The sequence below is a fragment of the Heterocephalus glaber genome, unplaced genomic scaffold (assembly GCF_053883595.1).
Source record: "Heterocephalus glaber isolate CG9 unplaced genomic scaffold, H.glaber_assembly_v1.0 deba00001454, whole genome shotgun sequence".
NCBI lineage: Eukaryota > Metazoa > Chordata > Mammalia > Rodentia > Bathyergidae > Heterocephalus > Heterocephalus glaber.
In genome coordinates this window covers 8,511,741-8,537,260 of record NW_028258303.1, presented here as the reverse complement: position 1 = coordinate 8,537,260, position 25,520 = coordinate 8,511,741, and the positions used below count along the sequence as shown (strand labels likewise).

Here is a 25,520-nt window from a genome sequence, read left to right as displayed (position 1 = left end):
ATTTTCAATAACAATTACATTTATAAGTGATTATAATTTATAGTTGAAGTTCTACAGACTTTCAAATTATTATTTTTTCTGGCCTACTCTCCTCAACCTGTCTTTCTCCCCACTCAACTTAAGCACTATCATATTAAATCCCATCACTCTCTCTTCCCAGCACTTAGTTTTTACTTATATGAACATTTCTGTAATTCTAGAACATTTTTCAATACTTTGGGAAGTATTATACATAAAAATAGAAGTGGGGAGGGATAAAATCATCAGGGAAAGTTCTACAATAGAGCCATTTTCATTTTTAAAAATAAAATTTATGGCATTATTTGCAGTAGCCAAGACATAGAAATGACCCTGAACCCATAGACACATGCATGCATAAAGGAAGCGTGGTACATACATACAGCAAAATATTACTTGCTTTTAATAAAGGAGATCTTGCCAGGTGTAGTGGTGCATGCCTATAATCCCAGCATTCCTGAGGCTGAGGCAGGAGTTCACCACAACCTCCAGGCCAGCCAGGGCTACACAAAGCCAGTCTGACCTACATAGTGAGACCCTGCCTAAAAGAAAAAATAGATAAATAAAATAAAGAAGAAGAACGGAAAAGAAAAAGGGAGCTCTTGCCATTTGTCTGCAGGACATTATTCCAAGCCATGTCATATAAGTTAATGACATATTAGTATATATACTTGTGCAAATATAACTGTTAATGTTTTATTTAAAAAACCCAGCCCCTCTAAGCCAGCTCTTCTTTATTTGAAATGAGAAGCCAAGAGTACAGATAGCATAAATAAACTATGAAAAGTACATATGTTCAGAAAACTACTTGTAAATAATTATGTTAAAGTGTAAACATTGCAATATAAAGAAACTTAATAGTATTCCTTCATGTTCAATCCCAAATTTTATGCTGAAAGCAAGCTCCTAATCTTCTTAAAATGAAAAAAGCCCAAATTGCCTCTAAGTACTCTATGACGAAATACTGTTAACTAATGTACCAAAATAGTGATGATAAGAAATAACCAAATGTAAATGGATAATATAGAGCACTATCATTGAACGTGAGCTGACTTGCAGAAGTGGAGAACCACATTCTGGTCTTTTCTTTGCCACTTACTAGATTTGTATCTCTGGGAAATGATTTTCCCTCTGGGCTTCAGATACCCTGTACATCACTTCAAGGATTGGATTCTAAAGTCTTCCCAAAGTGAATTATAGCCGGTTCTGCCAGTGCTTTCTTCTCCCCTCTATTTCTCTACCATCATGTGCGCGTGGATTTGGGTATTTTGCTCTCAGCCTCCAGCACCTGTGTCATCTATAAGTGAGCTGTTGCTATGGTTTATGTCTAGATGTCCCCTAAGACTTCTGTGCTCATAGCTTGGGCTTTGGGGAGGTGAATGGACCATAGGATGTGTCACTCATCGACGATTATCCCAGCAATGAGTTTCTAGCTGAATGTGATTTGGGAGGTGAAGCCTGGCTGGGGGAGGTGGGTCCCTGGGGACATGGCCTGGAAGGATTTATTCTCCTTCCCCCCTCCCTTGATCCCTTCCTCTCTGCTTCCAAACTTCCATGCCAGAAGCAAACCCCCTCTGCCATGCCATCCTGCCTTGGAACCAGCAAAGTCTATAAACTGTGAGCCAAATAAACCTCTCCTCCTTTAACTTGTGTATGTTGGGTATTGTGTCTCAGCAATGAGAAAGTGAATGACAGCTATCCCAGCTTTTGGAATCTAAGGCCCTCCCTGCCTGCTGAAGGCCTGGGGACACCCAGCCCCACTCCCTTAACCAGTCACAGACCTGTGCTGAGAGGTCTATTGTCAAACTGCCTCGCTCTGGACTGTGACAAGGCTGAGGGGAGACTTCCCCTTTCTCCAGAGTGCTCCTGTGGCTTGGAACCAAAGCCACTGAGATCTCGAGCTTCTTCCTTTCCCCTATTGACTTTCCCAATCTCTTACTCTTTTATTTCCTAGGCGTGCTTCCTAAGAACTTTCACCAGAATTCTCCTGTCAGCGTCTGTCTCTGACTTGTGTTGTTTTGGTTTGACATTGGTTTTTGTGAGCTGTGTTTAATATCTAGCGTTAGACAGTGATTGTAATCTCAGAAGAACATTGCAAAAAGTACTGCACCATAACCTTTGTGCCTGAAACGAATAAATATAAATATCATTTTAAATAATGCCCACAGGATACCATAATTACTCTATATAATAAGTTAATGATAACATCATGACGGGGATCTGCTGATACCCTTGCCATTTATGAATCATTTACATAGATTCATGTAAATTAGATATTTCTCAGATAAACCTTTAAAGTTTATCAAACCATATAATCTGTTTTGAGAGTGAAGGAGAGAAAGGGGGGAAAAAAGGAAAAAGTGTAAATAACATAAATTAATAACCAAGTGAATATACAGCAATATTATAAATATAGACAGCATACTATACTGAGATTAAAGTTTATTTTAAATAAAAAGGATATTAGAGAATGGTTAGTCAAATATATTTATATGATTTCAATGTCAGGTAAACTCAGAACTTAATTATATTTTGTTTATTTCTCAATTTAAATTACAAAATAAAATACTACTTTGCTGGTTCTGCAATAAATTATATATAAATACAGTACATAATCTTTGAAAATCATTTTCAAAGCTTTAAAATTACTGGTGAGTGGAAGTGCATGCATTGTTTAACAACATGAATTACTTTGATAAAAACTGGTTGTGAACTTAAGTAGATCAGCTGAATCATATAAATTCTACTGAAGACTGAGACATTTCTGAAGTAAAGGACCATTTCGATTCATGCCAGTATATCAAAATACTATTCTTTAAGTGTTCTTCCACAGCAGTTTCTTCAACTTTGTAAGTGAGATTCCCAACAAACACTGATCTCTTATCTCTAGATGAGGTCTCAGATGCAAGATCAACCCGAATACAAAATCCATCTGCAATCTGGACCCCATTTCTTTTCAGTGCTTTTGTAGCAGCACTCTTCCTTAAACACTGTGGCAGTATTGTGGCAGTTAGGATTGCGAGAGACCCAGTTACAGGAGTTGACAAAGGGTTTGGCTATGTGCTCTTTGAGAACACAGATGCTGTTCATCTTGCTCTGAAATTAAACATTTCTGAGCTAATGGGAAGAAAACTCAGAGTCATGTGCTGTATTAATAAAGAAAAATTAAAACAATAAAGTTCAAATCCAGGTTTGAAGAATGTCAGTGAATTTAAGCACAGACGTAATTTTGCTTCCAAAGATGTAGGACAATCTAAAAGTGTTTTTTATTGGAGAAAAGGCTGTTCTTGTTACGAAGAAGAAGAAAGGACAGACAAAGAGTGGGCGAACTAAGAATGTGACAAAACAGAAGTAACCATCAGAAGCTGCTTGCTTTTTTTCCCATGAGGTCTGGAAATTTAAGTGTGGTGAACTCATAGACTGAGCATCACAATTTTTTATGGATTGTGTATGTGAAATGTGGACTTGTACAACCTTATTCACATTGTAATCCCATCAAAGCATTTGTTTTTTAATGTAGGCAGATTAGTTACTATGGGTTATGTGTTACAACTGATGGTATAAGAGATTATTTTACTAGGCTTGGTCAACATTTAGAATTTTAATGATTATTTAACTCTGTGTTAAAAGATAATTAGCACTTTAGAGAGTTATTTCAAGAATTTTTTTTGCTAGAGATGAGACATAATTTAAATAAAAACAAACAATAAGTCTTATTACTGATTGTACATAGACCAAGTAGCCTTAGTAACCTTAAAGTGGGAATACTGATTCCAGGTCCAGTAATAGTACCTATGAAAAATTTGGGAAGTGTTACATAATACATACTCATTTTGCTTTCATTTGCACTTGTGATAAATGGGAATTCTAGATTTTATTTTTTAATCAAAACCTTTATTGTTTCACTTTAGACATACATAACAACATTAATCATAGGGAATTTGTACCTAGTTTTTTATCTTGTTCTATCAACTAGCAATAACTAACCAATACTAATGTAAAATGACAGTGACACCATGCCTGCCTGGCAAGCACAGGGTCCTGAGTTTGATCCCTGGTTCCACAACAACAATAAAAAAAAGTGAAATGAAAAAAAAAACACTGTTCTTTCTCTCAATGGCAAACTGAGGAAGCAGAAAATTCAAACCAACTGCTAACCCTGGCATTTATTTCCTCTGTGTCCCCAATTTATTTATGAAGCACAATGTCTTGAACTCGCAATAAATAAACTTGGGAATATACATATCCAGGATGACTTGTAGGGTTTGTATTGGGAAATATTGTAATAATCTTTCACTAATACAGGAATCAAAAAAAGAAAAAATACTGGAAGATTACAAATTTTGTTTAGAATATGCTGAGATTGTGATCATGATGGATATTTATGTGGGAATGACTCACAGACAATTTGACATATCAGATAAATATTGTTAAAGGACTTGGGTAGAATTTAGTAATAAATGAATGTAAAGGTAGGTATGAGCTTATCTTTCCTGGTTTTAGCTTACTGATTTGTAGCTTTATTATTTTATTGCTATTAATAGACACAACTTCAGATTTTCAGCCTTAGATTCCTAGGATTTTTATAATTTCTCAAAAGAAATATTTTGCTTCCACATTTGTGAAGGGAAATAGGCATAATAGACAGACCAGAGAAGGAAACTTACTATAAATACATCTAGTAACATTCATGCACCCTTTATTAGTAAGTAAATATGAATTTGAAACACCATTATGTTCACTAATATAACCAATATTGTAAAATATAAATTCACCACTGGGAGCATTGCTGAAAAATTGGTACACATATTCATTGGAGTGGGACTTTTGCTGTTCATAGTGATTTGGAACCCAATTTAGTGATATGTAGGATGAGCAATAAAATATTTGCCTAATGTTATTTTATTAATTTGATTCCTACAGTTCATCTAAGGAATAGTTGAAAATAAAAAATAAAAATATGCACAAGAAAGGTTCACTGTGTTTCAAAAAGTGATCTGAATGTTCTCAAAGTTTAACAAATAATGTAATTTAAGAAAAACTCATTACTATATACACATTACAAATTCACACATAAGGAAAAGGCAATGAACTAAAGACCTTCCATTAAAATAGAATCTTAGGTTTTCTTTTTACTCAAAAATTATTAATCAATTGAATTTCATTTTCTTCTTCTTGGGACAAATTGTACTTCTTTTATCAAAAATCATAACATTTTAACTTTCCTATATGTATTTAATTATAAACAAAGGATAGAAGACATTATAAATATAAAATAATAAAATTGTCAAATATGGTAAATGTTAATGATAACAAGTAAAAAGGAAATGAGAAGGAGAGATGACAGGAGAAGATTTCATAATAAGTTACTAGACACTATCTCAGTACAACATGTCAATAATTACTTTTAACTAGCCTGGGATGTAGCTCAGTGATGCTGGCCCTGCCTGGTAAGCACAAGGTCCTGAGTTTAATTCAAGGGACCGAAAAAAAAAAAAAATTTTAGCTAGATAACCTAAAATATCAAAACCTATTAGACAAATTAAAAACAGTTAATAATTTTAATTAGTAACTAGTTAATAACTAATAATTGTGTGGTCAGTAGAATGGAAAGATAAAACGCAAAGAAAAATGGGGGATAAAGAAAGTATATTAATTTCTCAAAATTTTTGTTGGGGTGTCACTTGTGTCTAAATGTGATGAATCAAGAAAAAGAAATTATGTGTAAAAGTGTCATCTCAAAAATAAATAAAAATCGAAACAGTTAACAGTATGTAAATGCATAAATGAGACTAGGGTGGCAGAGAAGAACATTTTAACTTAATTTTGTGTACTTATATATGTCTATGTGGGATACTTGAAAACATTTCATCTATAATAAATAACTATATATCTGTAATATTTTGTCCAGCTTTAAAAATAGTTGCTATAATGTTATTTGAAATGGAACTATGTATTACATAATAGGGAAAAGAGCTGAGTGCAAAATATTATGGAGGTACTTTTATCAAACATAGAAGAAATAGGTAAGCATAGTAGTCAATGTGTAACTAGTAAATATTTGGATACACAGTTATTGCATAACTTTGGTATTTTAAATCTTTGTCAGTTTTGAAAAACAATCAAACCCTAAGCACTAGAAGTATAATTTACTAAAAGAGTACTGTGTGACTGATTAAATCAAGAACAAGGCTGAGAATGGGCCCCCGGAACAAGGTGATTAACAACCTGAATGATGTTAGCTTTCACTCTTGGTACTCACCTCTGCTGTTCTTTGATTTTTGTCTTCTCTCTCTCTAGAAACCAACCTTAATAATCTCTCTGATCTACCAGAACATAAACTTGATCATTACTTTCTCTCACACTTTACTACATTTTACCCAAGTGCCATAAAAAAGATTAACTTATTTTTCTTGCTCTTTCAGCCAAAATTGCTAGAAAAAAAATTATATTCTAGCTGGGGAGGAGGTTCCACTCTCTCCAAATCAATGAACCACAGCAATGCAGTAATACTACATGGCATCTCAGAATGTTGCCATATGACTTAGCTGGAAGAAGTTGAGGTTCTCAGGAAAGTTTGTATGTACAAAGGGAACAATTGAGAATGCGGGGCAGAAATTTAGTCTGTCCATAACCTGAGAAATGATTGCATTCAAGTAAATATATTTTCTATTCTTAGCTCTATTACTAGTACTTAACTCTCTCAAGCAACCTATATCATCATGTACCTGTTTGCATATCTCACATTTATCTCACTTTTTAACATATCTCTCATTCACCTGATATCTCAGTTTGTCCTTTCACTCCATCTCTCACTCACTCTTGTCTCTAGTTGAACCCATTCTTCGATAGTATTTCCAATACCAGAAATGCCACCACCAACCAGACTTCTGGTTGTTCATAAGAGGAACTAAGGAGTCATTCTTTACTTTTTTCTTTCCCTTACCCTATCCCCTCAATAAATTACTGCATTTTAAATCTAGCCCTTATTTTGAGATTGGAAAACATAGAACTCCATCCATCTTGGAAGCAATTACTCTAGACTATGGTGTTAACCTAATTCTTTTCTCCCCTTATCTTCCCTGTTTATATTTTCTTCTAAATACAGCAACTAGAATGATGTTGAACAAATATAATAGAATTTTATTTAAAACATTTCTGTGACTTCCACTGATACAAACATAAAATTCAGTGCTTAGCAGAATCTCACACTGGTGACATTCTTCTTGCTCACTAAGTTCCAGTCCTCCCACACACTTTCCAGTTTCTCAAAGAAAACAAGTCAAAACAAAAAACCAAACCAAATATCAAAGCTCTTCCCCAAATCCCTGGCTCAACAACATCAACTTTTCCAATCCCTCTCTGTAATACAATTTCATATTGTTCTCTCATTACTTTCTTTTATATAAATTAGGAAAATTTGTAATTTTTGTTATTTTAGGATATGTAATTAATTAATTTAGTTTATTACTCTATTTTACGATACTAAAGTCACAGTCATTTAGGGGAGTTGATAATATATACCTATCACATCTGATCATTTTTGAAGCCTTCTACCTCCACCCTTCCTACTCTTCCTTCCCCAAAATACTTTCCTATGTCCAAAGAGTTACTCTGCTTCCATACTGGAAGTCACTCTACCCTATTAACTTTTCCTGAACTAAAGATTTGCGATATGATAGTCTCTCAAGGTGTTAGCAACCTCAAGGAGCTGCAGCTCACCCCAGCCAGGCAGTCAATGCCCATACCCTGCAGTATTCTGTGTTGCTAAGCTGTGCTGTTCAGCATGTGAGGTTTATTAAATCCATTTTTATAAAATTTTCAATTTACAGTGGATTTATTGTGGCCATCATAAGTTGAAGAACTTTCCACAAAATAAACCAACATGTATTAAATAAAATACAATTTTATTTATAATTGCACAGAGGGAGTAAACAGTGTAATTTTCATAATTTAGTATACTATAATTACTGATGGGTAAATTAATAAGTTGTGGATTGGGGCTGGGGATTTAGCTCAGTGGTTTCACTGCCTGCTGCACAAGCGCAAGGACCCAAGTTTGATCCCCGGTACCAAAAAAAAAAAATTTGAATAAGTTGTGGATTACTAAATATTTGTAAGAGTGAATGAAATCCACTTTAAATGTATTTGCCTATCATTTCCACTTAAAAGGTGAATTAATATTAAAAGATTAATTATCCAAAGCACTAATAATTCCTTTAGGAATTCTAAGTAATTCTTCTAAGTCTGCCATATTTAGTTTTGTTCTTCAGATATACATATATGCTTTTATTTTGTATTTTCACATTTGCTTCTGAATATACTAAAGGAAAATTGAAAGAGAATACATTTTTTGGCATTTAGAATGTCTTGAGTTTGCCAGCAAAGTTTGATCTGTGTGTACAGTTTGTCTGGTGAAGTTTGATTCATGGCATCCATCATTTGCTAGCTGATTGTCAACCTGTAATGTGGTGCTGACACTGCAAATGTTTGGTGACATTCTTGTCTATCATCTGCCCGTGTGTCTGGAATGCTTTCTTCAGCACTATGTCACTCCACAGTTTATTATACAAACTTTTTTATACATATTCAAATTAAATGAATACCATAAAATAGAATATCCTAAAATGAATGTTCTTAAACAGGAGTCTTAAGTTTAAACCATAGAGATAAAGTGGAAACAGTATCATATCCTGATCTTCCTCAATAAAAATTTCAGGGAAGAAAATGCTTGAGGATTCTTTGCCATATGTTCAAGATATCATCACAGACAGGTTTCTGTACGCAGAGATACAGTTTTTTTAGAGGAACAATTTTCAAGGTTGAATTAAGCCTTTATGGTTGTTATATCGATCAACACTGTTATAACTCTTCTGTCTTCCCAATGACTATATTGATACTCCATTATTTCAAATTAATGTGTGTGTGTGTGTGTGTGTGTGTGTGTGTGTCCTCAGGCTAAAAGGAACAACAAACATCCTTCTTTGACCTTCTGAGTTCAGAACTGGCATGGTTTAGATCTTAAATGTTCCCAAGGGCCCATATACTAAAGGGTTGGCAGCCAGCCAAGGTGATTTTGAGCCATGGCAGAACCTCCTCAAGGAAGTGGGTTCCAGTGGAAGGAAGATAAGTCATTGAGGACTTACCTTTGAAGGCACTGTTTGGACGCCAGACTCTTTTCTCTGTCAACCTTTTCTTCTTAGCTCCACAAGATGGTCAGCTTTGTTTCACCATGTGCTTCTTGCCATGAGCTACTGTCTCACTGTAGAACCAAAAATTACAAGCTCAATCAACCCTGGACCAAAACCTCCAAAACTATGAGCCAAATAAAATTATCCTTTTTTGTAAATTTATTAATACTCTGGTGTTATGTCACAGTGACAGAAAGCTGACTAACCCAAGAACTAGTTGCAAAATAAAATATTCAGACAAATGAACTGGAACAAAATGCAGTCCAAACCTGGGTCATCATGCAGCCATATGAGCTTCCAGTACATTCTCTGTACTGCAAAGACCCATTGGAATTGCAGACACAGAGGGAAAACTGCAGAAGTCCCCACCAGCACTGTCAGCTAATGCCTGGACAAGCTGAGATTTCATACTTTGGACATGTGGTGAATAAGAAGCGAAGCCTGTATCTTTTCCATTTTCTCAAACAGTTTGTATCTTGAGGAATAAGTGAGACCCAGGGGGGAAAAATGAGTATTTTTCCCAGAAATCACATGCAAATAAGGGCTACTGCACTTCTGAGTCCCCCTGAAAAACAGAATGTGTGTGGTTAGACCAGGTAATGAGGGAATGTTTGGGATATGATGTGTCAAAAACTTATTCTAGGCCATATTTCCTATAAAAGATATACCTACATTCATTTTATTTTTCCTTAATTATCTTCATTGGATGAATCATCTTATTAATTTCTCACAATATAATATTCAAGGGAGACTGAGAAAGGGTTAGGTAAAGTTCTCTGGATGTGACAGTAATCTTAATCTGTGCATGAGTTTCTCATTTGATGTTATGACATCGATTTCTCAGCCACATGAAAGTTTGTAACTGTTCTTTAATATCTTATCTCTCTACAAGTACTGTGCTTCTCTCTTTATTTCATCTTAAGACATCTATATACCCTAGAATTAATTGAATAATACCTTAGCTAATATTTCATTTGTAGTGTATTTCTGCCTAAGTTTATGTACCATACAAATTTCAGAATTGCAAGACCCTTATTTTATTGCAAGGAACTTAGATATGAGTGGTGCTGAAGTCCAATCAAATATAGATAAACAAACAGATAAAAGAAGTAATTATCATTTGAAATGAGGGACATTTAGTGTAAACAAGATTAATACAGAGAATCATCTGGAGATGGGAATCTACTTTTAAAAGAAGGTTTTTGAGGCAGTAAAATGCAGAACATTCTGGATGTAAGGAATGACATGTTACAAGTTCCCCATGTGGGAAAAGTCTTGTTCCAATCAGGAAACTGAAAGTAGTTCAGTGTGAATAGAGTCAAGCTTATAGGTATCTGATGAAGTTAGCACAATAGAGAAGAGCCCTGTGAGTCAGGATAAAAGTTTCTTTTTATATAGAGCTAGACTGTGCAATAGAAATATAGAACAAGCTGTGCATGGTGATCAATTGTGTACATATTTCAAATGCATGTCATCTAATTGAATATATCCACAAGTATGTTTTAAGATGTAATAAATCTAAAATAATTCATGATGTGCTTCATTGGTGAAATTTTACACTTAATTCTTCAACATCCAGTGTATATTTTACATTAAGTAACAAATCTCAATTTGCAATGCTACTTTTCAAATGCTCACTTGTCTTTCTGTGACCAGTGGCTCTCTTCAGAATAGGAAGTAATTAGTGTGTTTTAGGCAGAAGAGTGATGTCATCCAAATTACATGTGAACCATTGCTGTGCTAGTGCTTACAGAATAGAAGGAATAGAGAAAATATATGTGAAGTAAAGGAAAACCAGGTAGAAGGCTGTATTAGTTTCCTGGGGCTCTTGTAACAAAGCATCACATGCTAGCATACTGAAAAGAGGAGAAATTTATTCTCTTACAGTTCTTGAGACTAAAAGTCTGAAATCAAGGTGATGGTTACACCATGTGTCCCCTGGAAGATCTAGAGAAAGGTCCTTCTGACCTCTTCCACTGCCGGTTACTTGCTAGCAATTCTTAAAGCTGCTTGGCTTGTAGAAGTGCTTCACTCCAATCTCTTCCTTGTCCTCACTTAGCCTTCTGTCTTGTGTGTCCCCATCACTGTGTATAAATGCTTCTCTTCTAATAAAGACACCAGGCACTTTGGATTTGTGGCCCATCCTAGTTGAATTTAATCTCATTTAAGTTGATTACATCACAAAGACCATTTCCAAACTTGGTCACATTCACAGTTCCAGATAGACAAATTTTGGTGGGAAACAGTCAATCCAGTTGAGAGGCTAATAGAGGTGGTGGTGGTTCATACATACCCAGTACATATATAGATGCCACTCCCATGCCTAGTCCTCTGTAGGGGACAGGGCAGTGGCTGTGCATATATAAGGAAGATGCGATTGTGAAATATGTTTTAGAGGTATTATAATCTGCTGTCTTAGATGTGGAGGAACAAAACCAGAACAATCTCCATGACACTTCCTAGTTACAACTTCTCATACATTTCCCTGATCAGTCACTAAATACCCAGTGTGACTACCCTGAGCATTCATGATCTGAGCTTCTAAAGATCTAACTCAAAGCTGTCTCCTTCATGTCCCTCTATAATAAGGCCTTTCTTAAATAGCTCCACCTTGGTGATAAGAGAGTTAAACAAGAAGGCATGGGTCAACCTGTTGTAAGCAGCAAATGAATCAAATAAACATTAGTTTAATCCTCCACCGTTAGTGAAACTTTTCAAATAATTATATACAGTGTGATGTGATAGAAACTATAATAATAATTTTAGACATGAAGTGAAAAGTACCAATCAGTTCTTATTTTAAAAAATCAGAAGACAAAATCCATATGCTTTACAGCTAGAATACTGTGTAGTGTTATCTTAATACGCATAGTCCTAACAATTTCAATCTCTATATATTAACATTCTCAATTTACATTTTTAGTCAGTTTATTCCTCTCTTAAATGAAGTGACTAAAAATCTTCTTGAATCTAGATATATGTTTAATTTGCATAATCTGTTATAAGTAATCTTTGCTATAAATTTAAAACATGCTACATAATGAGTTAAGCCATAGTTCTTGTAAAAACTACCTGCAAACCGTTTTCTCAGTGATAGTGTGTGGAAGATGCCCTGCGGTTTCTTAATTTGAGGATCATAAGCTCTGTTGGAAATAAGTATGTTTTCCAAGTGTTTGTTCTCTTGATCTGCTGACATTTCCTCTTTCTGTCTGTCTTTACATATTTGACCAATTTTTAAAACACAGACATAAAATGAACCTCTTAACTTTTTTTTCCTTTTCTGAAACTTTTAAAAACCTCACAATGTTTTTCCTGAGGTGTGGTGACCAAAAAACTGAAAAGCCTCTCAGTAACAGGGCAGCTGCTGGAATTTGTGAGCCACTGGAAAAGATCATGAATTAGTCTAAATATTGAGTTTAGCAAAATTAGGATTTAAAAACTATTGAAAGGAATATGTTCTGTTCTCCTACCTTATCAAGTATACTTGGCTAATGATTTTTTTAAAAAGTTCAAAGTACTTTGTTTCCCACTCATAGCTTTCTGTGCAGCAACTTAGCAATGCAAACAGAGCCAGACTTAGCTCCAGGCCTACATAACTATGCCAGGTTCTGTCCTTTAGAACCCCATGCAAACATATATGTATTATCAAGCAAATCATCACTTGAGGTTTTGTACCCTCCACCAGCCAGACAGCATGGCTGCTTCTGAAATGATTTTTAGGAGGGCTGACCTGAACTTTTCTTGAACAGGACAGTGAATGCCAGTGTTCTGGATGCCTGGGTACAGTCTGGAGGGAGAAAGGAGCCTTTTGACTGTGATCTTTCTTTATCCTTACAGCATACTCTCCACAGGGTAAATGAATGTTGGGTCAGGCAGCCAGATCTGGTTCTTCTAAACTCCATTGCTTTCTGTTATCTTGGTGAGAGAGCAGTATTCAGTTATAGTAAGCTACAGCTACTATTAATACTTTTATATAAATTACAATGTCCCTTATTGAAAGTAGATTAATATTGCATACGTTTTTCCTTTTTCCTTACTTTTAGTTAAGTGAGCATTTGTCCATAACAACAAGAACAACAAAATGTCACCAAGAAAGGGGTCTCTGTCCCATGTGCGTGAGACTGAACTTACTGCACAGGTTTTTCAAAAAGACAAAGCTTTATACTGGGTATACTGATGAGAAGATGGGATGCATGCTCAAATTCACCTTCCTGGGCTTGAATTAAAGCAGCCTAGGGTAAGAAAACACTGAGGCCTGCTTGGTTGTAACCTGGGGCATTGGTGCACCCCATGGGCAGGGCCAGGTAGAACTTGGGGTATGGGGGAACTGGGGAGTTTCTCGCCTCTCTGTACTTCTGGTTGGCTCTGCTGTTTTTGCCCATACCCCTTGCTTCTCATCTCCAACTGTGAAGCCCTGTTCTTGTCTCCCATCTTGTGCTCAGTGGAGACTTTTGGTTCTGACGTATTTTGGGGTCACTTTAGGTAAGATTCACCTGCATCCTGGAAAGCAGTTTTTTAGGAGAAGGAACATATCCATCTTATGGGCAGGTATCATTAATAAACTTTAATGTATCCTTGATAGCTCCCAGAATCATTAAGTTCCATTTATTTGGTTGGCCACTGTTGTGCTTCTTTGTAATTCAACTGATATTTTCAGTGATATGTTATCATTAAAGGTGGGTAAAATAATCAGTGTTGCAGAATAATGTTTTCTTTTAATTCCTGAGCTTATTCTTGGCTTTGTATCATTAAGAAATCCCAGTGAGTTTCTCTTTAGCTTTTTGCTTTTGTTTTACATGAGTATTCTCTTACTGACATTGAATCCCCTTCCAAGATGATGTTCAAATTCTTTTTGACCCGTCTAATTTTTAGATTAAACTCACCTTGGAACATTTTGTGAATTATCTTTTGGTGCATTACACATTGCTTTTCAGTTTTCCATTGCTTCCTTCCCTCCTTTAATGTCAACTTTTCTAGGATATTACCATAAGTATAACCTTTTTTTCCCCTTAAATTCTTTTATTGGTACATTTTATGTATAAAATACATTTACATTTATCATGGGGTACTTGGACCTACCATAAATATAACCTTTAGTTCCATGGTTTAGGGTCTAAATTTAGGATTGTACTACTTTAAGCAGTTTATGTTCTTTTACGTTTTTGAAAAATTAGTTTTACTAATTTAACCTATTCTGCACAAAACTTTCTTTTGCAAATTTGGAATATCAAAACAGATTTTTTTCCCTATGGAGTCAAAATGTGTTTGTGTGTGTGTGTGTATGTGTGTGTTTGTGTGTGTGTGTGTTATATTTTATAGTCACTGTCACATTTTTTTTCTTATTTCAGCCTCTGTGCAGAAGCTCTTTAGTTTGATGTAGTTGTATTTGCCTATCTTAGGCTTTGTTTCTTGTACTTTGGTGGTCTTGTCCATTTTGATGTCCTTAAAACATTTTGCTTATATTTTCTTTGAATTTTAGTTCATTAGTATATGTTTGTAGACTATCATGTTTGCCTTGTGAGAAGGTGGCTCAGGTACATGAAACATCTTCATGCCCTTTTTTCATTCTCTTTCCCTCCCCCTATCCCTTGACCCCTTCCTTGATCCCTATCCCTTGATCCCCTACTGCATGTTTAGTATTTACATGCCTTGTGTGAAGCCGATACATTTGCATAACACATCCTAATTCCTTTTTCCATCCTTTATCCCCTCACTTCCCCTTGGAGAATGGTCTTTCACCCTACTTCCAATTATCTATCCTTTTGTTTCTCTTTAGTTTTTTTCTAGTTTTCTCATATAAGAAAAAAAAATGTGATTTTTCAGTTCACGTGTCTGATTTATTTCATTTAACATTATGGTCTGAGAGTACATCCATTGTCCTACAAACTGCTCAAGTTAATCTTTATGGCAGAATAATATTCTTTGGTGTAAAAATACCACATTTTCTTTATCCATCAATTTGTTGGTGAATATATGGTCACCTCTCAAAATTTAGCTATTATGAGTTGTGCTGGTATAAATATGGGTATACATGTATCACTATAATATGATGTCTTTAACTCTTTCAGGAAAATACCTAGAAGAGAAATATCTGGGCCAAACAGAATTTTTAGTTTTAATTTTGAGGCCTCTCCATACTAATTTCATTAGTGATTGTACTAGTTTGTGTTCTCACAGATAGTGTAGAAGGGCTCCTTTTTCCCCACAGCCTCTCCAGCTTTGATGCTGGCCATTCTTTCTGGCGTAAGATGGAATCTCAGTGTTGTTTTAACTTACATTTATCTAATGGCCAGAAATGGTGAGCATTTTTTCCTGTATTTATGAGCCATGTGTATTTCTTATGTAAAGTCTCTATTCATTTCACTTCCTCCTTTTTTATTGAGTCTTTTATTTGGGAGAGGTCTAATTTTTTTAGGTCTAATTTTTTACATTCCTTAAAGATTCTAGATATAAGTCTTCTGTCTAAGAAATCCCTGGAAAATTGTTCTCTCATCCTTTAGGTTGTCTTTTAAGTCTATTTGTTGTTTCTTTTGCTTTAAAGAATCTTTTTAAATTTAATGTCATCCTATTTGTCGATTCTTGGAACTATTTCCTGTGCAATGGGGTTCTTCTCAGAAAATCTTTGTCTACACCTATGATTTTAAGAGTTTTACCTATTTTGTCTTCCATCAGGTTAAGTGTTTCCACCCTAACATTTAGTTGTTTGATCCATTTTGGTTTTACTTTAGTACATGGTGACAGATATGAGTCTGGATTTAATTTTCTGCATGTGGAGAGTCAGTTTTCCCAACAGCATTTACTAAAGAGGCTGTCTTTCCTCCAGTGTGTTTTTGCCTATTTTGTTCTAATACTTTCATAGTTTAAGGTCTTAAGCTTAATCTTTAATCCCTTTTATCTAGTTATTATAACTGGTGAGAGAAGAATCCAGTTTCATTTTTAAAAGCTTCATTTAAAATACTATTTTTACTGACTTTGTCATAGCTTTTTCTTACCTTTTAGTTAACATTTTTTCCTCTTTGGTATGTCCTCAGTGGTTTTTTTATGGTTCTTAAATGCTTTGTGCTTGTATTTGTATATCTGCAAATGCAAAAATATATACATATAAGTGGCACTTGCTTTTTATTAGCTTATTCAATAGATACATATTTTAGATAAAATTTAAATTTAAAAATTCTCAACTAAATAAAGAACTAAATCATTTATAGGAAAATAGATGCACCTTAAGACCAGAATATTCAGTGAGGTAAATCAGACACACAAGATTAAATATTGTGAGTTCTCTTATATGAAAAACTCTCTCTCCATATATATATATATATATATATATATATATGGAGAGAGAGTTTATATATATGTATATATGTGTGTGTATATATATTTATATATGTATATATATATAGAGAGAGAGAGAAGATTAAAAGGTATTATAAATCCAGTGTGGTCAATGTATCTAAAAATGTACTTTAACTCAGTACAATTGTCTTACATATTTTATATGTTCTTTGACCTATTAGTCTGATTTTCAATATGTATATATGATAATTAATTTTATAAAGCCTTGTAAGATAAATAAATCTGATGCTGGAAAAATAAAAGAGACATGGAGGGGGAAAAAAAAGGAATTTAAATGTGTTATGTACATGTACCAATCTCCTACAATGAATGTAATCAATATGTAATTCAAACATATACAATACTAATAAAAGTGGAAGAACAGGAAGAAACCTTTACAGAAAAATAAAAAATAAAAACAAGAAAAAAATAAGGACTTAGTGTTTTTATATGGACAGCATATATTGTGGAGCAGAATTATGTGACTACTCAATCTATAACACATACAAGCTCACACACATCCTGAAATGATTCTAACAGCCTAAGTAGAATATTTTTAGATTGCTCTGCTTAAACTAATAATATCATTGCTATCAAAAGTATTTTATGCCTTTCCAAAATTTGGTTTTACTTGCTTATTTCTTTACATCTTGTCTCCAGTTTTATGTTATAACCTTTCATTTACTTTACATTCTATTGCTAACTCATGCTCCAAAATGCATTACTGATCATATTTACAGTAATGCATATTCTATAGAATTGTAGCCTTCACAGATAATACATTGCTAAATCACATGCAATTTAAAATTGTTTCCATAGTACAGCAGAGTAACTTGATAAAGTCTAAAAGAGAATATAGGCAGAATGAACATTAAGAATGCAGTTTTATTATCCTTGCAAGTACTAGCATATAGCAGCTGCATTATATTTCCTTGCATAGGAGACATGGAAGCTGTAACATTTCTTGTAAACATTTCTAAAGGCTTTGTACATCTTTACAGAAAGGGTACCAGGGTTTGGAGGCATATAAGATTATCATTTTCTATTCCATTTACTATCTTAGTGATCTTCAGCAACTGCTTTCAACTTATTAAGTTATAGTTTCCTCTTCTTCAATAAAAGGGCAATGATATGTTAAAAAACTAACAATTATTTATAAAGTATATATGCATGTATATACCATGTTTGCCCCAAAATAAGACCTAGCTGGAAATAATCAGCCTTGAAAGCTAGCAGTCAAAAATAGCAGCCCCAGTCAGCCAGTGCTTGCCTTTCCTGCTTTGCAGAGGAGCCACTGAAGAGGAGAACAGTGACAGCAGGGATAGGCTAATGGGGGACTGGCGTTTTTGATCCCTAGTTTTCAAGTCTAATTATTTTCCAGCTATTTTCAGGGGAAAGATAGAACGTGTGTGTGTGTGTGTGTGTGTGTGTGTGTGTGTGTGTATTACTTGTTACTGTGCTTGGCATATAACATTCATTCTAAAATTGCTTGTATTATCAGTAATAATAATTAAAGTGGTAAAAGGTTAGAGAAAGAAAAAGAATGTGACTTTTATTAAGCATTTATTATAAGCTTATAAATTTATTTCTTTGACATATACATTCATGGTACTTGGTTTTTATTTTATAAATGTTACAGTCTTTTAATCTCATAAAATAATTTGGAAATCAGGACAAAAATCCTATTTTATTCAAAAAGCAATATTATGTGACATTCAAATCTATATTCAGGACTCAAGTTAGACAATAAATTGGCAAAAATAAATAATAAATTTCTCTGTTTCATATCATTTTAGTTATCTACATAATTTCCTGTTTCCCTCTTATTATAAATTGTAAATACATATATTTTATTGATTTTAACTTTAATAAAACTTCATGTATGTATTTTACTAAGAAGTATAAATATTCTCAGATATGGAAAGGAAAACATATAGACAGGCATTTTGTCATGAGTTTATATTTATTTATGAAATTAGTCTGCCTAAACTTGAGTGGTTTTAATTCTCTACTCTCCCTCTGAGAGAGGATAGAAGGAAGAATTAAATGTTGTGTTAAATTAATTCATGGTCAAGAAAAGTACAAAATACTTTTCAACTGTTTCTCTTCTCTATGTTGATTCATTCTGATTGTTTTGAGCAAAATGAAAGGCAAAGAACAAATTTAAATGAGTTGTGTTATAATTTAGTTACAATATACTTATGACAATGAATTTTAAAATAATATTTTAAAGCTAAAATAATTCTCAAATCCTTTCACATAACATTCTGTCTTTTGTGGAGTAGATTACACTGGGCACAATATCTTGGTCTTCACTATTGTCCTTACATTGCCTTTCTTAAAGCAATTTTGAAACGAGGTATTTATGCACATCTTTGTAGTGATCTCTGATGACTTATTATTTGCAAATATTATTGTATAAGAAAAGTTTCACATCATTCACTTATTTCTGAATTGGCTAACAGCAATTCATCTTTTTGGTCTTAACTGGTATATTGGTCCACTTTTCACCACTGAGACAAAGTACTTGAAATCCACAATTTAAAGGAGGAGAAGGTTATTTTGGCTTAAGGTTTCAGAGATTTCAGTCCATCATCACCTGATTCCAAGGTAAAACTTCATGACTGAATGGCATTGTGAAGGAAAGCTGCTCACCTCATGGCAGCCAGAAATCAGAGGATGAAAGAGCCAGAGAAAAGATGGACCCTTCACAAGTGCATGCCTAGTGACCTACTTTCTCCAACTAGGCTCCACCTCCTAATAGCCCATTCAACTATGGTCTCAGCAATTAATTGATTCACTGATTAGGTTAGTACTCTCATAATCCAATCGCCTTCCAAAGCTCCTCCTGTGAGCACCTGACACCATGAGGGAATGGTTCAGTTGAAAACCATAATATCTGAGATATCAGTGGCTTCTTCATTGCAAATTATTTCTCTCTCTCTCTCTCTCTCTCTCTCTTTCTCTCTCTCTCTCAGCAAAGTCTTGATGTAAATACTTGGCTGGCCTTGAACTCACCATGACCCTCCTGCCTCAGCCTCCCAAATGCTGGAATTACAGGCATGTGCCACCCCACCCACCTTAACTCTCTTGTATGCTTCCTCTCCAACATAGCAACACAGACATATATATATTTACTTGTGTCTATAGTAACAATACTTTATATATTGAATGCTAATTGTCGTTCATTTCTAGCTTTCACAGTGGAAATTATTATCTTCACACATGAGTTTCCCACTGAGTAATCCCTAGAATATACATTTTAAAAATGTACAGAGAAATGAATTAAGGAATGCAAATATAATAACATCATGACAGTAAAATTTCTCTAATAATAATAAACCAATAATGTTAATCAATAATTTAATCATTATATCAATATGGAACTAAAAATATATGATATTTGGTTTGCTACCTTGGATATCAATATATATACCATAACAGATAAAAGTTTACCTGCAATTTTACCATCCAATAATAGCTACCTTTTTCTTCCATACTGGGAATTGAACCCAGAGCCTCCCCACTGAGCTACATCCTTGGTCCTTTTTTAAATTTCAAATTTTAATGTTGAGACAAAGTTTTACAAAAATCATTAATCTAATCAGGCTGGCTTTAAACTTCTGATCCTCCTGCCTTATTATTCTGCGATTACTGGCATACACTTCCATGCCTAGCTGTAATACCTACTTTTGTGATATATTTTCTGTCTATCCATAATATTCTTATCACATACCAAACTTAACAATGCATGAATATCCATCTATCTTGCATAATTACAAAGAACCCAACCCATGGAGAATTGTCTCCTAAAAGTTAACAATCTTATTTTATAATCTTCTAATTATATTTTATAGAAATCTATTATAAACTTTTATATATGTACTGCCTTATATAGCACTAAATAAAATATTTAATTTTTATTACTTATACGTATGTCTATTAGAAACCTATAATTATTCTCCATATTTGAATTTGGCATACATAAAACACAGTCCAAATTCATCACATATGTTGTGACATATACCTATGAAGAATGCAATGAAGTTCATTAAAAATGTCTCTTTACTTTTTATTTCCTCAAATAATTTATTTTTATTCATTTTGTAATTGTTGTTGTTTTGCTTCGATTAGACTGTTGGTTATGAAGCTGTTTGAAATTGTCTCTATTTGAATTGTCTTATAACACAAACCAATGAGCCAGAGATTATCAACCCATCCTAGCCTCTCAGTACAGAGTCTTTTGACAACAGAAAATTGAAGTGAAGCACTAGGGGAGCATTTGCTAGCTATTTTCCACCACTGCATTCACTAGTGGTATTGTCTATACACAAAGTTTATAAACAGATTTGCAACAAAACTTACTTTTCAGATTCTTATGATTCCAGTCTATCTCAAAAGCAGATAACCAAACTTCTAAACAATCTTCCAATGATATAAACACCACTACTGTCTTTACCTATTCCTACCTCCCAATGTTCTTTACCCCTTCCCCATTACAAGTTTAAGCAAACATAGTGGGCTCCTTCTCACTTTAAGTTTGGAAAGTGCAGCCATATTTTCACTCATTAAAATTAAAAATTTAGTTCATATCACATCTTTTTCAATTATGTAATCTTGTTTTCATTTTTGTCTGAATAGCTGGGCTGGAGGTTTTATAATTGGGGAAGTTAAAAAGTACAAAACATGAATATTATCTAAAATACTTCTTTTCCACATTTCAAAAAGGGAACTAAACTTTCAATTAGGCAAAATAAATTATGTTTATGTAATTTATATATAGACTATGTTAAATTCTGCAGTTCATTTTACAAAATTTGCAAGAGTGATGGGGAAGGGAAGGGAGGAAACAGGAGAGGAGGTAAGGAAAGGAGAGGATCTTTGTGTAACTGGAATTCTTAAGAATGACCTTCTTAGTGACCACTGTAAATTCTAGGAAGACTGGAATTAAATCGTAGTTTTTAAAAATCATTTGGATATTATAAAACTGTGTATTAAATATTCAAGTAAAAGTAAATGAAAGAAATTTTCTCTTGAAGCAAATTAAGAGAAAAAACAGTCTTTCAGAATCACATGAATATCTATGGAAACCTTCTCAAGTTAAACTTTTTAAACTGTATTTTTCTTATTTAAAATGGATGGCAGTAGTAAATATTCCAAGAGGAGACATGATCACATGAGAAGAGCCCTCTCAGCTGTAACAGGGACAAGGTAAACACATCACATAATAAGGTCCACGAATCCATTGTATATTATGTGACGCATTTAGTGTGAGAAGGGAAACTCCAAAATTGGGCTGGAGGAAGGGGACAAAAAAAATGAATTGAGATGTGTAACATACATGTACCAGTTCCCTACAATGAATGTATCGTTATGTTTTGTAAATGTGTACTAATACAAATTTAAGAAATATTAACTGGCCAAGAATTAGTATATTTGCACTTGAAATAAAAAAATCTCAAATGCCCTTCATGTATTAACTTCCCTTATGTCGTTTCCATACTGTTACATTAGTACTATTTCCTTAAAGTACAAGTTTTTTAATGTGTAGGGGTTCCTGGAGAGAATTAAGAAACATATAAAGGGAAGTACATGCTAACTGGAATCTCCTTGTATTGGAAGTGCTGGTGATTTTAAATATATATGCACCGAAATGAAATCAGCAAGATAATATCAATATAACAACTAATAAGCCATAGCATAAGCCTTTGGTCTTAGACTTAAGCAACCAGTATCTCCTAACACTCAAGTGTGTACCTGACTCAGTAAATGTTACACTAGAAGAAAAGATATCCAACCCAACGTACCATGAGAATTAAACTGTAAATATTTAAGTTGATTTTAAAAACACCAATAGAACAAAGTACACACACAGAGAAAATCATGAACTGTACTCTACAAAGTAGAAACCCATTACTCAACAATAATGTGATTTTTTTTTTCATTTTTCAGGAAAAAGTTCAGCATCTACAGAAGGCTTTTGCTTCAAGAGTAGATAAATCCACACAGACAGAACTCCTAGGTTGTGATGTAAGTTACTATGTAAAATTTATTATTTTTTTTTATATTTAGGCCTCCACAGCTTATTTACTTCAGCTATTTCTGGGTCCATGTATTGATTTAATAGAATTTAGTTGTGTTTCATTCATCACTTGCTCTTCAACAATTCCAAAACACCTTCCAGAACTGAAAAAGATAATGAGAGGTAGCAACCAGTAAACAAATCTTATTAAACTTTATAAAACCAACATGTGTAATACACTATTTTGAGTAAGCAAATTTTCAGATATGTGGTAATTATGTATTAGAATACTAGAGCAATTTATTTTAAGAAAGTACTAATTTATTTATTAACAAATAATAAAGATATTATGTGTGCCATCCCAAAGGCCAACACATTCGTTTTACATGTAGTCCCATAAAAGGAAGCATAACTTTGCAGAGAAATTTATCATATTTTAGCTATTGGGCTTCAGTACAGGACACCAAAAGTAATTTAATTGAAAGCTAGTATTTTTTCTTAGTGTGAAATACTTCCTAAGCTGCCAAAATAGGACTGTGAAACATTTTTTAATATAATATCGATTCTAGTAACACTGCATGGTTCAAAAAACTTTCTTAAACCCAGCTATGAAATTTGCTTTTTGTGCCAAGTTCATGATTTAAACTTTCTTTGATGAAAAATATAAAGGAATTAGCTTTAATTTGCATCTAACACTGTGAGAACGCTCCTTCTGCTTAAAAACATTTATTAACATTATTTTTGTGCTTTGTTGATAAGAGAAATATAATTTTTATGAAGATGTATACTGTAATCATAAAGTATGTTTATCTGCAGGCATGTACACATTATATTAAATAATATAAAAGTAGATGTTATTTTTGTGTTGCCATGCAAACTATTAATACATTTAATATTAAACTACTGATCTCTCTTAGGCACTGTACCAAAGATTTGAATTGCAGCTCAAATTATTTTCCAATGTTTATATGCTTTATTTTTAATATAAAAAATGAATAAAGCTATTCTTATTTTGAATTTTCCTACCACATTCATTTTAATATGCTTCCTCTAGGTATCTAAGTCTTCTAGATATCAGTCTGTGACCACAATACTTTTTGACTCAAAGCGTTATATATTATTCATTGATGTTATTTATTTTAAACAGAAATAATTTCTATAAAACTCAAAGAGCATTTATCACAAATTATCCAGTATTTATCTTTTTCGGGGGATTTTTTCTGCTTAAAATTTTCAATACATTTTTACATCAGCCCCTAGGACATAAACCCAATATATATTTTATTAATGATTACCCATGTCTTTGCAAGTCTGCAAGTCAGAGTTTTTTCAATGAGAATAAAAGACCATAATTCCTATCATATTGTATTCCAACATAGCATCATATATGCACATGTATTAGAAATTACCCTAGAATCCACTGCTTCAAAGCTTTCAGGTTTGAATAAGTTAACTGAATTCCAGAAAGGTGAAATCCTTTATTCAGTATCCAATAATCTTTGTGGGTGTCCAGTCTTTTACTTAAAAAGAAAATGTGTTCTTAACACAAGAAAAAGGAAGAAAACAAGCATGCATTTGGATTCATATATTGCATTTTCCATTTTCAGAAATAATGTTTGGGAGACTAAATTCTAACTTGAGCATAAATATAAAATGTAAGAATTTTATCTAACACTGTTGTGTTTATATAACAGTGTCAGTAACTGCTTGTAAGGAATATTTACTAAGAAATCAATGATACATTTGGAAAATAAGCTATTAACAGTTATCTATTAACACCATGGCTTATAGAAGCCTCTTCTGAATTCGCTCATCTGTGTCTCATAATATTATTTCTATAAAATTTTTAATATCAATGCTATTTCATTTTCTAAACCTGTAAATAAAAATTTAAAAAGTAAAACCCTAATCTTCATTGTTCCTAGAATGTCTTTACATGTGACAGTGGCAGTCTAATATAGTTTGTGAGACTGATTTAAAGTTAAAAGATAATACTTTCTTGCTTGTGAGTACTTAAAGAGTCCTGTTACACAAAGGTTATGATTTGAGTAGTGATTAACATATAATATTAATGTGTGCTAAATATTTCACCTTTCACATTTCCTAGTCATATCTTCTAGGATATAATCATCAGAATACATAAAATAATGTCTAAATATGAATATAGATATTTGTGAAGATAACTGTAGTAATAAAATTTAGGACATTTTGAATGTGAAAAACTGGGCAGGGAAATCTTTTAAATGAAAAAATTAGAAAAATTAAAATAAATAAATGATGGGAATTATGTAACTATTTCAAAGTATGTGATTCATCTTTATTATAATTTTGCCTTTGACCATGAGACATTTTCTGTACTTTTCATACTTATTTAAATAAATAATATCATATTTTCATATGAATAAGAATAATGTATTCTTATATTTTGTTCAAATCTTTTAAGAAACATATTTTTATATTGTATTTTTCACAAAGTATAAACATACATTACTTATTTATAATTTGCAAATAGCACTTATCAGAAAAAATTTGAAATGTTGTAGGAATGTAATATATTATCAGTGGTTTTGAGAGCCCCTAGTTTTTTTCTAGAACTGTCAATTTTAGCCACAAATTGATACAAACGTTTGTCAGTTTTTCAGGGATTTGAATGTCAGAAAATATCAAATTGCAAGTTAGCATTAATAATTTTTGAGGAAATTACTTATTGCTACACATTTTGCATAAAATAGGAATTATAATCTAAAGAAGACAGCGATCATAATAAAATCTATTAAAATCTACTACATTGAGTAAGATTAGGGAATTGTATAATAAACTACTTTTATCCTGGAACAAACTGATGAAGAGTCTTGAAACTAATGTTAGGGTGTTGTGCTCTGATTTCTACTGCACCTGCCAAGAATTTTTAAAGAATAAATTCAGTATATCAGCACAGGCCTGTGATCCCAGTAGTT

General features: G+C 33.2%; 1 protein-coding gene across 8 annotated transcripts in view; it reads left to right on the top strand.

The window, feature by feature from the left end:
* Window positions 1-25,520, top strand: part of Ccser1 (coiled-coil serine rich protein 1) — a 1,339,591-nt gene that overhangs the window by 722,912 nt on the left and 591,159 nt on the right. For all 8 annotated transcript variants that reach the window (XM_004848079.4, XM_087215778.1, XM_087215776.1 and 5 more), the window contains one exon: window positions 22,494-22,571. In XM_004848079.4, the coding sequence (XP_004848136.1) occupies window positions 22,494-22,571 (78 nt within the window). The remainder of the gene's footprint in view (window positions 1-22,493; window positions 22,572-25,520) is intronic.